The sequence below is a fragment of the Microcaecilia unicolor genome, chromosome 14, assembly GCF_901765095.1.
Source record: "Microcaecilia unicolor chromosome 14, aMicUni1.1, whole genome shotgun sequence".
NCBI lineage: Eukaryota > Metazoa > Chordata > Amphibia > Gymnophiona > Siphonopidae > Microcaecilia > Microcaecilia unicolor.
In genome coordinates, this window is record NC_044044.1 from 31,930,699 (window position 1) to 31,946,740 (window position 16,042).

The 16,042-nt window shown below is 41.2% G+C and overlaps 1 protein-coding gene across 1 annotated transcript in view; it reads right to left on the minus strand.

The window, feature by feature from the left end:
* The window catches only part of LOC115457352 (deleted in malignant brain tumors 1 protein-like), a 66,930-nt gene that overhangs the window by 25,832 nt on the left and 25,056 nt on the right, over positions 1–16,042 (minus strand). The window contains exons 12-18 of the mRNA XM_030186770.1: positions 15,353–15,388; positions 14,438–14,578; positions 13,124–13,222; positions 11,675–11,746; positions 10,847–10,915; positions 9,767–9,865; positions 8,907–9,023 (exon numbers count right to left, since the gene is read on the minus strand). Of these exons, the coding sequence (XP_030042630.1) occupies positions 8,907–9,023; positions 9,767–9,865; positions 10,847–10,915; positions 11,675–11,746; positions 13,124–13,222; positions 14,438–14,578; positions 15,353–15,388 (633 nt within the window). The remainder of the gene's footprint in view (positions 1–8,906; positions 9,024–9,766; positions 9,866–10,846; positions 10,916–11,674; positions 11,747–13,123; positions 13,223–14,437; positions 14,579–15,352; positions 15,389–16,042) is intronic.

The following is a 16,042-nucleotide window of genomic DNA, read 5'->3' on the forward strand; positions in this document are numbered from 1 at the left end:
TTTTTATGTCTTTGAAGGTCTTATTTTTTTATGTATTTTGCGATTTTTATATTATGAATGTATGCTTTGTGATCTGCTTAGACTTTTGAATTGTGCGGAACTTAAGTTTTTAAATAAATAAATAGCTGTGAACTCCTCCCAAACAAAAACAAACAGCAGAACCAGAAATAAGCCCCCAAATGCTTATACCTCTTATTATAGTACAAGGGCCTGTGTATATTTCTACAAATTGTATATTCTTCTTACGACTTTGTAATTCTTTATATTATTACTATGTAAGCCACATTGAGTCTACCATGTGTGGGAAAGCGCGGGGTACAAATGTAATAAATAAATACATAAATAAAATAAATAAATCTATTATATTGTAAAAGTAACCTTTGGTTATTTCACATATTACTTATTTGCTGTACTATTTAAAACACTACAATAGCGAGAGAAGGTATCAGAAGCCCTAAAGGTCCCAAGACACATTACAGAATTAATATCACAGACAGACGAGATTAACCCATCCCTTTGTACAGAAACTCCCTGGTGTTTACAAGCTGGTCCCATAGATGATGGACCCAAAAATAATTCCCATGAAATTGGAGATAATATTGATTGATTGATGTTAATATTCTCTACTCATCAGCTGAGATTGAACCATTTACTGTACCTGGGTTCCAGAGAGATAAAGGATTAAAAGCCAGACCACTGGAGAGGAAAGATGTCCCACCAACGTCATCCTGAGTACGTGACCATGAACGGCACTGCAGTGATCAAAGGTCAAATATTTCCCTGGTGTCTTCTACTACTAACAACTGATCCCCTCCTAAGATTGCAGTGACCACAGCTCGGGGATCTCCGTGAGGTCTTCTACACCTGACAAGAAAGCTCAGAAGGAGGTTCAGCACCCCCTTGGGTTCATCTGCTGTGTATGAGCAACTGAGAGGAGTGTCAGAGTCTCAAATACTGACCGCAACGTAACAGTAGCAGCCAATGAGAAATGTTCTTGCCTTTTTTGTAAGATATTGGAATGAAATACTTGAAGTTTCCCATATGCAAAATGTCCAATAAAAATTCAGAATAAGCAACATAACCATATATGATTTTTGCTCTGCCTCTGCTGTGCCTTTACATCTGGTTTGGTTCTTATATAAAAAAAAAGTGTCTTCCTCTCTTTAATACACTGTGTCAGATGTACAGGTGCGCTGTCCGTATCTCAGCACTTCTGTTAAATTAGGCCTGGAAGGATGTGGTGGTGGTGAAATGGTGGGCACAGGTGTTACCTTTTGGTCACCAGCTGAATCCAAATCAATCAATAAACACAAATAAATAAATAAAGAGTCTATCCTCTCAGATGTTCATCCATTAATACATCTGCACATTCTTTTATCCATCCATCCATCCATCTATATATCTACCCATTCATCCATCCAGATATAGCTATGTATCCATCAATGCCATCCTCCTTATATTGTTCTTACATTGTGCGTGCGTCTGGTAGCGCTATACAAATGCTATTAGTAGTAGTAGTTCTTCAATCCATTCATTATCTATTAATCAATCATTCAGTGTCCATGTCTCTGCTCATAAACCATGCATTCATCATTATTTATCCATTGAAATATCTTCTGTATGCTCACCCATTAACCCTTGATCCATTCATCTATTCAAGGTTCCATTGATTGACTCATCCAATCATCTGTCTATCATCTATTTATCCATCATTCAGTGTCCTCCAATCATTTGGCATCCAATAATTGGACACTTTAACATCTCCATATAATCCTCCATATTATTTATTCATCAATCAATCAATTCATCATCTGATATCCATCAAGCCTCCTTCAAGTCCTGTAGAACTGATGTATCTTTACCTGTCCATTCACTGATTCATTATTCTAACTTCCAAGTGCCCAGGGCAGGATTACGTCAAGCTCCATCTCTGATCGTCTTCAAATCTAAGCTAAAAGCCCACCTTTTTGATGCTGCTTTTAACTCCTAACCCTTGTTCACTTGTTCAGAACCCTTATTTTATCATCCTTACTTTAATATTCCCTTATCTCTTGTTTGTCCTGTTTGTCTGTCCTAATTAGATTGTAAGCTCTGTCGAGCAGGGACTGTCTGTTCATGTTCAAGTGTACAGCGCTGCGTAAATCTAGTAGCGCTATAGAAATGATAAGTAGTAGTAGTAGATTACGCAAAGCCCAAATATGTAAAGATGGACCTTTCAGACATCTGTATTTCAATAGCTGCCAAAGCAGATTTCTGATTTGGTGAGTCAGCTGCTGGCAGAAAGAAGAGTGAGAGAGGTCTGAACGTTCTCCCCACACTCTATGCCATGTACCCAATCAGCAGGAACAGCTGGCAAAACAGTGTTTCGATCTGGCTGATTCTTCATCTGCAATTTTCCTTTGTAGTCAGAACTTCAAGGGACCCTGATTATGGGAGTTCTTAAATGTATTTGTCTTATGATGAGGGAAATCAACGTGCTTGTTTACATAGGGCTCATGAAAGGGTTAACCTTGCTCTGCATGCATTACTCTAAATACTTTCATCCTCCTCCACTCATCCATTGTCCTTAAAGCCAGAACAAATAATCTGTCCGATGCTCATCCATTCATCAATCACATCTGCCCCTCATCCAGTCACTCCTCAATGACCAGTATCCCCCTGTAGATCCTGCAATGAATGATGAGCAAACCAGCAGGAAAACAAAGTGGGTGAAACTGGGCCAGACTAAGATACGATACCAGGAGAAGTATCTATGGACATTTAGAAAAACATTTTAAAAGCTTAGATTTGTATCTGTGTTGTACAACCCTTCAGTGCGTTAAACATGATGTCAACAACCATCCAGCAACATCTGGGAGTGTCAACCCATCACTCCTACTGTTACACCATGCAATGGCTTTAATTAAGAAAGTAGAAGGCCAAAAGACCCAACTCCCGCAATCAGAAACCAATGGGGCCAGACTTGCACAGTGTGAGAAAAGATTCAAAAGGGAAATAAACTATTTGAAGGCAAAAGTTTCACTGAATTGAACAGTCTTTAGGCTTCATTTAATGGATGGGACGTCTGCACTTTCAGAAGTGTCTTCATTAGTGAGTCTTATATTGCCTGACATTATTAACTCAACTCTTCCGATGTACGTTTCCCCAATGTGGTCATGCCACATGAACTTTATCTTACCATAACATCACCTTGTATTTGTTCACACCGGAGCCTGCAAAGGCCTCTCCGGTACTATGTAAGCCACATTGAGCCTACAAATAGGTGGGAAAATGTGGGATACAAATGTAACAAACAAATAAATACATAAATAAATAAATAAATTATTGCTATATAATTATTTTATCTTATGTAAACTATCTAGAGCTCCTAGTTTAGATGGTATATAAATAAGTTATTATTATTAGCATTATATTATTATAGTATGCCCTGGATGTGATTGTGCATGTATGTTGATATGACTGTGTATGTATGTTGGTGTGTCTATGTGTATATGTGTGTATGGATGGATGTTGGTGTATCAGTGTATATTTTTCAAGTCTACAGCTCTGTTATGTGCTCCTACACCTTGTGGTTTCATCTTTCTATTGCAGAACACCAGAGACAGGAATCGGTGCCTCGGTGTCTATGTGCAGGAAGGTATCTTTGGTTTTGGGCGGGTGATCATTTCCCTTCCAGATGTTACTTTTATAACTTACTCATACTCATTGAGGGAGAAGATAAAATCTTTACAAACTCAATGGGGAGCAGGTGCAGAAGCAAAGGCTGCAGGAAAGGAGGTCCCATTGCTAAAATCATTTCAACAAAATCACCGCAGTTTGCACTTTAGCTGTGTCTATGCTTAAGAATTTAAATAAGAACATGAGATCACCCAAGAAATGTTCAATCTCATTAGAGCCAGACAACGACAGGCAGGATATGATTGTGGTTGAATTCAGGGCAGTCGCAGTCCAGGAGATGTAAAGCTTTGCCATGCAAAATGCTGTCTGCCTGGGCCACCTCTGGCCCTAGTCTGCTGGTGCCATCTTCAGTAGCCAAACTGATGGGACAGGAGTGACTGGGGATCATTCCTGACCAGTGCAGAGCAATCACTAGGTGAAGAGGAATGGGGAGATTGAATGCATATTCTTACTAATTCAGGGACTTAATGAATCTTTCTCTCTTAGTTAGACCGATTTTAAGAAAAGGAATCCAACCGGAACATTAGACCTTGTGGAAGCTGTATGACACTGCAGATAAATTTAAATAAAATTCAATTTCTGATGAATCTGCTGTCTCTGGGAGCTTTTTATTGTGGACTATGCTGTTATTCATATTAATTCTTGCAGTGTGCAGATTTTCACCTTTAGGTCTAAAAAAGCACCAAGGCCTGAATGTGATATCATCAATTGATGCCCCTAGAGGATTAAAGTGATGCTTTTGCATCAGTGAAGGGGTGCTACAAAGGGGCACATTCCTTTTACTGACCCGGTGTGCTAACTTTATTTAAGCTGCAAAATTTGTAATAGTTTAAGATTTGCTGTCTGAAATAGCTAAAATGTCAATTGCGTCAAGCGGAATGAAGGTGGCGTCATTCCTCTACTCTACTACTACTTAACATTTCTAGAACGCTACTAGGGTTACGCAGCGCTGTACAAAATAAACAAAAAGGTCCCTGCTCAAAGGAGCTTACAATCTAAAGAACGAAATGTGAAGTTCGGGCAGTCTAGATTTCTTGGGTAGAGTTGTAGAGGTTAGGTGCCAAAGGCGACCTTGAAGAGGTGGGCTTTAAGCAGAGATTTGAAGATGGGCAGGGAGGGGGCCTGATGTATGGGCTTGGGGAGTTTGTTCCATGCGTGGGGTGAGGCGAGGCAGAAAGGGCGGAGCCTGGAGTTGACGGTGGTGGAGAAGGGTACTGAAAGGAGGGATTTGTCTTGAGAGCGGAGGTTACGGGTAGGAACATAAGGGGAGATGAGGGTTGAGAGGTAAGGAGGGGCTGCAGATCGAGTACATTTGTAGGTTAGTAGCAGAAGCTTGAATTGACTCCTTGTTCCTTGTCAGCTGACGAAGATCAGTAGTGAACCATGGTTCGGATTGACAGTTGGCTGTAGAGACTTTCCAAGTTTTGAAAGGGGCTAATGTATTATAGGCATCCTTAAGGCTGGAGTTCCAATTTGCTCATCTAATGATGTATCAGAAAAAGCATTAATATCGATGGTAGAACTTGCAAGAAGAGACCTGGCTGAAACCTGAAACCTTAACTAGGTTCCTAAATTGAAGAGTCTTAGAAGGGGAAGTGCTCAGCGACAGAGAATCTCTTAAGATTTAACAGGAGAAATCAGTGGTCTGTCCAGGTTGGAGGGTGAACTGCTTTCAAACGTAAAGAGCTGTTAAGTGTAGTAGGTGAAAAAATCAAGTCTAGCGTATGATCATCTTTGTGTGTACGGCCTATTACATGTTGTGACAAATATAGATAAGAAAATAATGTACTGAGATCATGGGAGAAGGGGGCTGTAGGGACATTGATATGAATGCTGAAGTCACGATCCTCAACCGGAAACATGTACAAAACCACGCCCCAAGGAGCACACCCCATATAAGAGAGATCCAATTCCCTGCCAACAATTAGCAACTCCCTCTCTCCCCTCCCCCAAAACCCCAGATACGGAGGCAATCTGATGGTGTGGAAGTCCCCCTTGACGAAGCTCTGCGAAACAGGCACCTGTCGGGGCACATGGGCACACCGGGTTGTTAAATTGAGTATACCAGCCGGACAAGATAAGTAAACCTATGCACAACTAAATTCACATAGATTAAGGGATGTGAAGTTGTGGTGATCTGCAGTATAGGAAGGTGGAGGGTAAGAGTCGATGATTATAGTAAGTTGCACGAGTGCAGATTCACCACGGGAGTGAGGTGACTAGAAGCCGTGCCTAAGCAGATGAGACTCTACCTCACATTAAGTATATGAGTGACTCCTGATATACTCTCTACTTGTCAGATTTTTTGAGTTGCAATTACAAAGAATAAGCCAGTTCCGTACAGAGAGAAGTAAATATACACAGCAAGATTAGAGCTACGGAATTGCTAGGGCTATACAGCTTGGAGAAGAGACAGCTGAGGGGAGACATGATAGAGGTATATAAAATAATGAGTGGAGTGGAACAGGTGGATGTGAAGCGTCTGTTCATGCTTTCCAAAAATACTAGGACTAGGGGGCATGCGATGAAACTACAGTGCAGTAAATTTAAAACAAATTGGAGAAAAACTTTCTTCACTCAACGCATACTTAAACTCTGGAATTCGTTGCCAGAGAACGTGGTGAAGGCGGTTAGCTTAGCAGAGTTTAAAAAGGGGTTAGGCAGTTTCCTAAAAGAGAAGTCCATAAACCACTACTAAATGGACTTGGGAAAAATCCACAATTTTTGCGAATAACATGTATAAAATGTTTTGTACGGCGTGGAGGAGTGGCCTAGTGGTTAGGGTAGAGATGCCCACCTTCTAGCACAGGGATGGGCAACCATGGTCCTTGAGGGCCACAACCCAGTCAAGTTTTCCACAATGAATATTCATGATATCTATTTTCATACAATGGAAGCAGAACATGCAAATCAATCTCATGCATATTCAATGTGGAAATCTTGAAAACCTGAATGGGTTGTGGCCCTTGGAGCTGTGGATGTCCATCCCTGTTCTAGCAAGTGTCCATGGAGAAAGAGCTTGATATGGTCGTCCACTGAAGACCAGCGCCTTAACGAATGCTATTTACCACAATGGGATCTGATTACTAATAACACACTGTAAACAGGCCCGCTGCTTCAGAATGGGGGAGGAAGCCACCTCCCACGAATAGCCAGATCTTCACAAACTGCCACCAGGGGATACTTCAAAACATTCCTTTATTTTTCAGGTTAATGACCAAAACTTCACTCCAGAGCCCTGGGTTAGGGTTTCTCAGGCAGGGCTGTTCTGCCTTGCTTAGTACATCAGCCCACTAAACACAAAGTCTGTGCCCCCTTCCCTGAGGGGGAGGCAATAGTCCTTTTGAAATCCCTCCTTGGTTGTCAAAATCAGTAGCAAACAAACAGTCCCTGCCCCCAAGCAGGATTTTCCCCCCTTCATAAACAAGCCTTTCCAATTCAACAGAGTTTCTCAAAAAGGTTTGTAATTCTCCCCAGCAAACTTTCCAACAGTCAGGCTTTCTCCCAAAGCAAACAGGTCCCACAAAAGAAAGCAGGCTTCTCTATTTCAGCAGGGTTTAAACCAAAATAAATTCCAAACAATGTAGATTTGCAAACCTTCAGGTGCTGTGCTCCTCAGTGCTCTCAAACTCCCATTCCATTGAGGTTTCTTCCCCCTGCTCAGCCTGATTAACCCCCTCTTCCATACAATCCATCCAATCCTCCTCCTGGTTCTCACCCCACCCCCCTCTCTAGTACAGGTGGGTGGCATGATATACTGATTGCGGGTCCAGGGGAACTGGGCTCCTTCATTTTCCATCCCTCTTGTGGTCGGAGATGGTAGTTGGCCAGCTTGCCTATCCCCATTCCCTTCTTTCATGATCACCCTCTACCTTCCCTCCTGCAATGACTTCTGGTAGATGTAGTTTAGGGTTTTGCTGCTTCATTCTATACATCTGGGATGTAGCCTTGTCACAACACATTAACACGGGAGCTCACTTTAGTGTTTGTGATGGAAGTTTGAGAGTAGCTATTGGGTTCTGATGATGTAAGTGTGGCTAGTTCTGGATAGCTCTAATCAGTCGTGGTTTGTGTTTGATATTATGTGATTTGAGTTTGTCAATGTTGAATATTTTGTATTGGATGCTTCTGAGTTTTATTTCATTGTTAATTCTATTGTAAATGTAAATTGATTCTGTTTTGTTCCCTTTGATTATGACTGTTAACTTTGGAACCCATTTTGGAAAAGGTAAAATAGAAATAAACCATTAAACCGTGTAAAAAAAGCAACTTCTACTCATTCAGAAAAAACTGTTAGAAAGCCGAGCTAGGACTCAGAAGAAATATACCAACTCCCAGAGATTAGCGGCTCCTGTTTTCAATGAGTTGGATCTAGCAGACTGGGGGAAATAGCCAGCAACATTTTGGGTTTCCATTCTTTAGGGTCAGGAACATCTTTCCCACCACACCCTACACTTGGCCTGGAGGAAGCCTTTCTCTCTTGGCTGATAGAAGGAAGGAGGTTTGCAGCAACATCACTGGTGTGAGTCATATTTAATTTTAATTTAATTCAGGCATTTATAGTCTGATTAACTATCAAGCTCAAGGTGAAGGACAATCACACATTGTAAGCAGGTACAATCTCTGTCCCTAGAGGGCTCACAATCTTGGGTTTTGTGAGGCAACGGATTGGGACTTGAACTCAGGATGCTGGGATTGAAGCCCGCTGTACTAACCATTAGGCTACTCCTACACTCCAGGGCAGCATCACTACTGTGGTGTTTACAGCTTTGTGACATCAATGCTAAGAATAATTTCCTGCTCAGCTGCATGAAGACAACCTTTCAGATTTTATCTACAATTCCATTATCAAAGGCTTTAACTGACAATATAGCAAGTACAGAATGAAAGGTTACAGAATATAGGGATCCCATAAAGGACTTGGACATCTGTAAATCAGCGGCTGGGCTGTTATACCACATTCAGACCCAACCTGAGTGAGAGGTTTCATCACATTTGTAAAGATTTTCTTTCCTTCCTCATCTATAAGTTGAACTTTGATATTAAAAACATAGATATAGAAAAGCTTCCTGTGCTAACCGCTATCTCAATCAAGGAACTGAGCAAGAGATGACATCTCTACACAAGATAAGAGAGACCTCACACTCTGCACTGATAGGCTGGCTGCCTGACTGTCACTTCTGCAGTAATAGCACAGTGTAAAAATTTCTCAGAGCACTTTGGATCTTATATTGATGCCCCAGTGACTCCGCTTTCAGCATCATCGTAATCAGAGGTCAGGGGGTTGGGCGCTGGGTCCTGATTCTCACTCACTTGGAAGCTGCTACTCAAATCTGAGAAGAGTCCTGTGAACGGAAAGAGGAAAATCAAATTCAGAGACCTCTGTAAACTCCTGAAGTGTCTCCATGGGACAACAATGCAAGAAACAGCTTTCAGACCTTGATCTGTGCCTGATCTCTCACTCACCAATCACCTTACCAATTAAACCCACATTTTAAAGTCTTAAACTGCACAGGAAATATGGAAGTGAAAGTTCAGGATGTGCTTTGTTCTACTGCAGACATGGGGCAATTTTGACCCCCCCCCCCTGTCTACAGTGGTTTGCAAATGCATAATTGAATACAGATTAAGTAATCTTCTGAACAGTTTGGAAGAGGGAATAAAGGGATGATGCACTTTAGCTAGCTTGCATAACAAATCACTTTGGTCAGTTTGAAAGAACACAGCCTGTGCTTCAACAGTCATTTTCACACCACAGGCAGGCAACAAGTAGAATGTTGGACTGCAGGAACCCTGATCTTCTCTTGGCTTAAACAGCTATTTATGAATGTAATTAATTATGTAAGAATATGTTTGGCGAAGACCTTCAGGAATCAGAGCATGTGACACTCTTTTATTTCAGCAGAGTTCACTCCTTCAACCACGCTCTACTCCTGCCCCTGCACATCACCCTTATTATTCACCTTACTGGTTTGTGCATATAGAATCCAAATCCAGTTCCCTGTGGTGAGGTATAAAGTAGGAGCATGGTGCAAACACCACTGTCTCAGATCATTTACCATCTCATATGCCTGTCTGCCCATCTCACCAGTTTCCATGTGTACAGGACTGGGGCAGCCTCCAGAGACAGCATCATCGTAGCCATGATCTGGGACGTCTTCTGACAGAACCAGGGGATCATCTGAAGCTATGAAAGGAACAAATCAAGGAGAAACCAAGGCTGTAAAACAACTGAAATCCAGGAATTGTTCCTTAAGACAGGTTACATAAGTACATAAATGTTGCCATACTGGGACAGATTGAAGGTCCATCAAGCCCAGTATCCTGTTTCCAACAGTGGCCAATCTAGGTCACAAGTACCTGGCTAGATCCCAAAACAGTACATTTTATGCTGCGAAATAAGCAGTGGATTTTCCCAAGTCCATTTTAATAATGGTTTATGGACTTTTCTTTAAGGAAGTTATTCAAACCTTTTAAAAACCCTGCTAAGCTAACTGCTTTTACCACATTCTCTGGCAACAAATTCCAGAGTTTAATTACACACCGAGTGAAGAAATATTTTATACGATTTGTTTTAAATTTACTACTTTGTAGCTTCATTGCGTGCCCCCTGGTCTTTTGTCTGTGTCCTTTGAGTTCTCCTTGAAGCTTGTTTCAGACACTTCATTACCTTTTGAAGCACAGGGGTCAGCAGTGGTCAAATCCTGTTTCATACACATGATACACCAGTTTCAATCCATTTTAGAAAGAAAGGATTTGGAAACATTAGCGCAATTAATAGTAACAAGCATGATCAACTCAATCAATGGTAATAAGGTCTTTCTAAAAAAAAATGCAAACCAATTCTTAAATGTTTGGAACTCCTTAAGAACACGGCTGCTAGAGTAAACTGTTCAGAATCATAGATGGAGTGGGTTATAAATCTTTTGCTGATGGTGAAAACTCTTAAGCCCCAAATTTCAAAAGAATTCACATGTTCATTGGCAGCCGGCAAAGATATAACTTCCCTATCCATGTTTAGTTAGTTAATATAATCCATCTTCTGCAGAATGTAATAGAGACAATTTTGGAGCTATTGCTAAGAAAAACAAGAAGTCACATTCATTTAATTACATTTGATATTCTAATAAAAGTAACAGAAATGAAGCAGATACTGGACCCAACTCACCTCTGCTCAGTGCCGGGGAGTTGTTGACTTCAGGGTCCTCTGCATTGTCATACTCAGCCTGAGATGGATCTGCGGGAAAAGGTCCCAAAGAAGACATGTGGGGTTAGGAATGAATATCTAACATGATCACAAGCAGTTCCGGAGGCTCCTTCTCATTTTTATACCAGGCATTAGGTATTAGTTCTTCAACAGATGAGTATCTAAGATGGTCGTTTTTAGTTCTGGAGGCCCCTCCCTCTTTCACACTTGGAGAGGCATTTTCAATATGATGCCCAAGTCTGATTTGTACATGTGTGTGTGCTCTTTGGATCTCTCATTATGGAGCATTTTGAAAAAATAAATATCCTAGAGAAAAACGCACAAGAACAAGGCATAGGGATGGCTATGGGGTAGCAGAGCAGAGGGACAGCCTAGTGGTCAGTGCAGTGGACTTCACATAAAGGGGCCCAGGTACTAATCTCAGCTTAGCACCCTTATTTTGTATTGCGAGCCCTCCAGGAACACCTAAGAACCTACTGTACCTAACTGGACACCACTGGAGTAGCCTTCAAGCCTGCATGTGTCTCCTATATATAAGTAGGTAGGTTTTTGGAGGACTCACAATTTCCACCACAAGTGTAGTAGTTAGAGTGGGATACGGACCCGGGTCCCTTTCTCTACAGTCCACTGCACTGACCACTAGCCCACTCCTGGGACCAGTTTGCTGCTTTAAGAGGAATGGTTATAATACTATACTATCCACCATGATCACATCCAGTGCTGGAAACACCATCCCTCCCTTTAATACTCTGTACATGTAGGTATCTTTCGGATTTTCTCTCTTATTACCAGTCTCAGGTTCATCAGAAGGGCTGCGTTCATAGTAGTGGACACTGTTCACCAAGTCACTGGAAAGGGAGTCTGTAAATAACAGAAGAAAATATGATTTTTCATTATTCATTAAGTGCCAGAGCTGTACATTTAGTATCAATGTACAGGATTTACAACTTGACAAATGACTAAAGCTATAGATACAGCAGGAGGAAATGATTTAAAAAAAAAAAAAAAGCATTTATGCAGTCAATGCCACCTGTTGCCCCTATAAATTCCTTTAAATAACAGCCTATGACTGATTCTTACAAATCCATCATGGTGAGAAAACCTGTAATTCAACTCTGAAATTCGTTGCCAGAGAATGTGGTAAAGGCAGTTAGCTTAGTAGAGTTTAAAAAAGGTTTGGATGGCTTCGTAAAGTAAAAGTCCATAGACCATTATTAAATTGGACTTGGGGAATATCCACTATTTCTGGGATAAGCAGCATAAAATCTTTTTGTACTTTTTGGGGGATCTTGCCAGGTATTTGTGACCTGGATTGGCCACTGTGGGAAAAAGGATGCTGCTCTTGATGGACCTTTGGTCTGTCCCAGTATGGCAATACTTATGTACTTTGATTATATATTATTTGTATAGATCCATCATGGATAGATGAGGGACTGGTGGAGATATACAGTCAGTGTGTTTGAGCTATCCGTGGTGCTGAATGTTTAATATAGCTCTTGTCATGCAGGGAAACAGTACAGCTTTATCTTAGACCCTTTCTGCCAGCCAGGGGAGCTGAGTCAGCAAGCAATTTGCACTGGTTCTGTATAGCAAAGAGAACAAACTCACTATTAATTGACTTTTCTCCTGCCAGGCACTGAGGTCATGCTAATAGGGAAAGTGCTAGTACAGCATCCATAAAGGAATTTAAAATGTCTGCTCACTATCTTTTTGCTGTACTCAGAATCTTTGTGATATTAAAGTGCCTTTCGTTCTGTAAAGCTTCTGGTAGATAGGTTGTAATGGGGAAGTGATACAAGTTCATCCAGGATGCCTAATATTGCACCGACAATGAAAATAAAGAATCCCCACTTCACTCAAGGCTTCAAGTCATGAAAAATATATGAGTCAATCCTGAGTGTCCAGTCTTGCAATCAAATTATTAATGGAATTTCATAATACTTAAAATATTAATCAAGATTGGGAAAAGATCGGCTCTGGTTCATGTGGAGGAATAGCCTAATGGTTAGTGCAGTGGCCTATGAACCAGGGGAACCACATTCAGTTCTCACTGCAGCTCCTTGTGACTCTGGGCAAGTCACTTAACCCTCCATTGCCCAGGTACAAAATAAGTACCTGTATATAATACGTAAACTGCTTTGATTATAACCACGGAATGGCAGTATATCAAGTCCCATCCACTTTCCTCATGTGTTCTGTGTGATCTGGAGTCAGATAGTCATCTTGAAGTGTACAGACCTGAGCGAGTGATGAAATTAATGTTCTCCTTTATCCATTTTTGATCAACTTCCTCATAAACTGGTTCATGAACTTCACCTGAGAAATTTCTCCAGTTTTCTAGGAAGAGACAAAAAAAAAATGAGAAGGGAATTTTTTGTAAAGGTGTTATTTTAGTAACAATCCTGGGCTTGGCACACATGACCTGCACTGTATATAGGTATGTTCACCTATCATCTCCCCCCCTTCAACATCGAATCCATTAAAGTAGCACAGAAACTCCCCATATCCTGCTGGTCCCTGAACACTCTCAGAGAACCCGGACCTCAGACTTTGTACTCCTGGTCACTGGGCTCTGAACCCAGAAAATGTATTGCTGGACACTTAGTGCTCCCAGGGACCCTCCAACCTTACTACTACTACTACTATTTGACATTTCTAAAGCGCTACTAGGGTTACGCAGCGCTGTACAATTTAACATAGAAGGACAGTCCCTGCTCAAAGAGCTTACAACCCCTGGGAAAAAGGATGCCTAGGATCTTTCACACAGGTTTTAAAAAACATATTTTAACTGTAGCTTTGAGAATCAGAAATTATAAATATCTGTTTAGATATATAAGTTGGCCGTTAGATAAATGTTTTACTTGCAAAATTCAGGATTAAAGAAAGATTCTTCTCAGTGGCAAAACTATGAGAGGCACATCGACACCCATATTACCAGGGATTTCAGGCTGGTTTGTGGCTGCGAGCTTAAGGGTGGCTGTATTTGGATATGTTCAGTATGCACAGATTTCAATACTTACATCTGTGTATCTGCAGCATGCATCATTCTCAAGGGAACATGTCTTGAGTACAGACAATGAGTTGTCTGGACAAAAGTTACACAGTTATCTTTGGGAGGAGTCAGACATGCTCTGAGGAACAGGTTACTTTAGTCAGAAAAATATCTGTTCTTAAGTTAACTGGATAAAGATATCTGGTTAAATTTCACCAGGTATATTCAAAGTTCTGACTTTAACCAGTGAAGTATTTGCATATCTGGTTATTATTAATAAGAAATCAGGCCATCGGGTGGTCAGATGCCTTGCAATATTGGCTGTAAGGTCTCCATTGTCTTCAGAAGCAGTGCATCCCATTTATATCATTGTGACTGTCCTGAGGATTTGACCTGGCTCCAGATCCTATTTGGGAAACCCAGCTATAGAAAACTCCGATTACACCTTTAATGATGAAAGAATCACAGCTGATGTGAGAGTACGAACTGAAGCCCAGAATTCTTAGTTAAGGCACAAACCAAAGAAACCATTTGCTTTTTAATTGGCGACAGGCACTGACCTTTTCTATACAGCCTCTGTTGGCGAATCTGGATGCCGGAACCTATGAGAACCAGCAGGAGAACAGACCCCAGGATCGCACAGAGAACCACAAGGATGGTCAGTGTACTGCTTCTTTTCTCTGGGGATGGATGTTGTCTGCCTGATTGGGTGGGGGAGGAGGACACAGACATGTTTACTAAAATGTTTTCTACGGGAATAAACTACTACTAAAATGCCAAGTTTTCTCTGCACAGCTATGAACAGAAAACATTTCTCAAAAAACTGTTAGGAAAGGTCAACAGAAAGTTTGAAAAAGGAAATGGCCACAAAATTCCTAAGGTAATAGTACTCTTTTTCCACTTTAAAGCTGAACACTGGATAGACTTCCTCAGGTAGTTTAACTCAAGAGTAGTCATTTTCATATTTTTATTTTCTTCTTTTGTCTGTATCAATCTTTCAACTGTAACAGCCTTAAAGAAAGCCATGTTGTAGCAATATTGTATAAAATCACAGACATTGTATCATTCCTCAGAGCAGCCTGTGAGCTGTAGCAGTTTCAGAGGGAAACTCCTATTAAAAGTTTTTATCCAGTAAATAACAAACACTGTATCTAGTATGGGCTGATGTAACACAGCCATGTTTCGGCACAATGCTGCATCACATTTACTTCAGCGTTCGGATGTATTTGTGATGCAATGCATGACTTCTGAGCACTGGGAACATTGTATATATTAGCCATTTTACGCAGATAATGACTCTTGATGCAAGCATTGTGCTGAAACACGGCCATGTTGGGTTAGCCCATTATGAAAGATTTCATACTAGCATCTGTTTGACCACTTCCGCTTTGTGTTTTGCCTTGTTTAAAGTAGAGCCATAAAACCATGGACTCTGCAGGTCGAGCTCAGTGTCAGCAGAAAATTCAGTTTTGTACCTCTAGTGGAAGGAGCAGCTGTGATATATGAAGCGTCTGCAGAGGGAGACAAGAGAAAAAGGAGAAAATAAATTCACTTTGGGCCTGATGAATATTTACAGCTGAGAGAAATATAATTATTCCATGTATGATAACGATCTCTAGGCTAAATCTCACCCCGTTGCTGGGAGCCTCTTCAGAGAGTTTCTATGAACTTCTCGAGTTCCAATCCTCACCTGGCCCTGATCCCCCTTCAATAAACTGTGAGCTATCATTGTCAAGCTTTTGGACCCACCTTTCCTACTCTTGAATCTCAGATGCATCTTCCCTTTTCTCATGTTTTACTTTTTAAGGGCACAAAAATTCCTCATTTAGGATTAGATTCAGGAAATGGTGCTCAAACTTCGGGCAACTGAAACCGGGTGTAAATCCTGGCACGGAAGGTAGGCGTGGATCTCTGGTATTCAGTAATACTGCGCATATCTTTAGTAAACTCCCTAGACTCATCCTTGCCTCTCCCATGGCCACGCCCCTTCTTGATTCATGAAAAAAATTGCATGTGTGCATAATTTAATAGGATAAGGAGCCAATTAGAGCCAATAACTGCTCTCTCTTCTCCTCACATCTGGCACACCCCTTTAGTGAAATTGAGCATTGTGGACATGAGGGGAAGAGAGATCAGGGCAGGCAATGCAGCGGCGGTGCCAGACA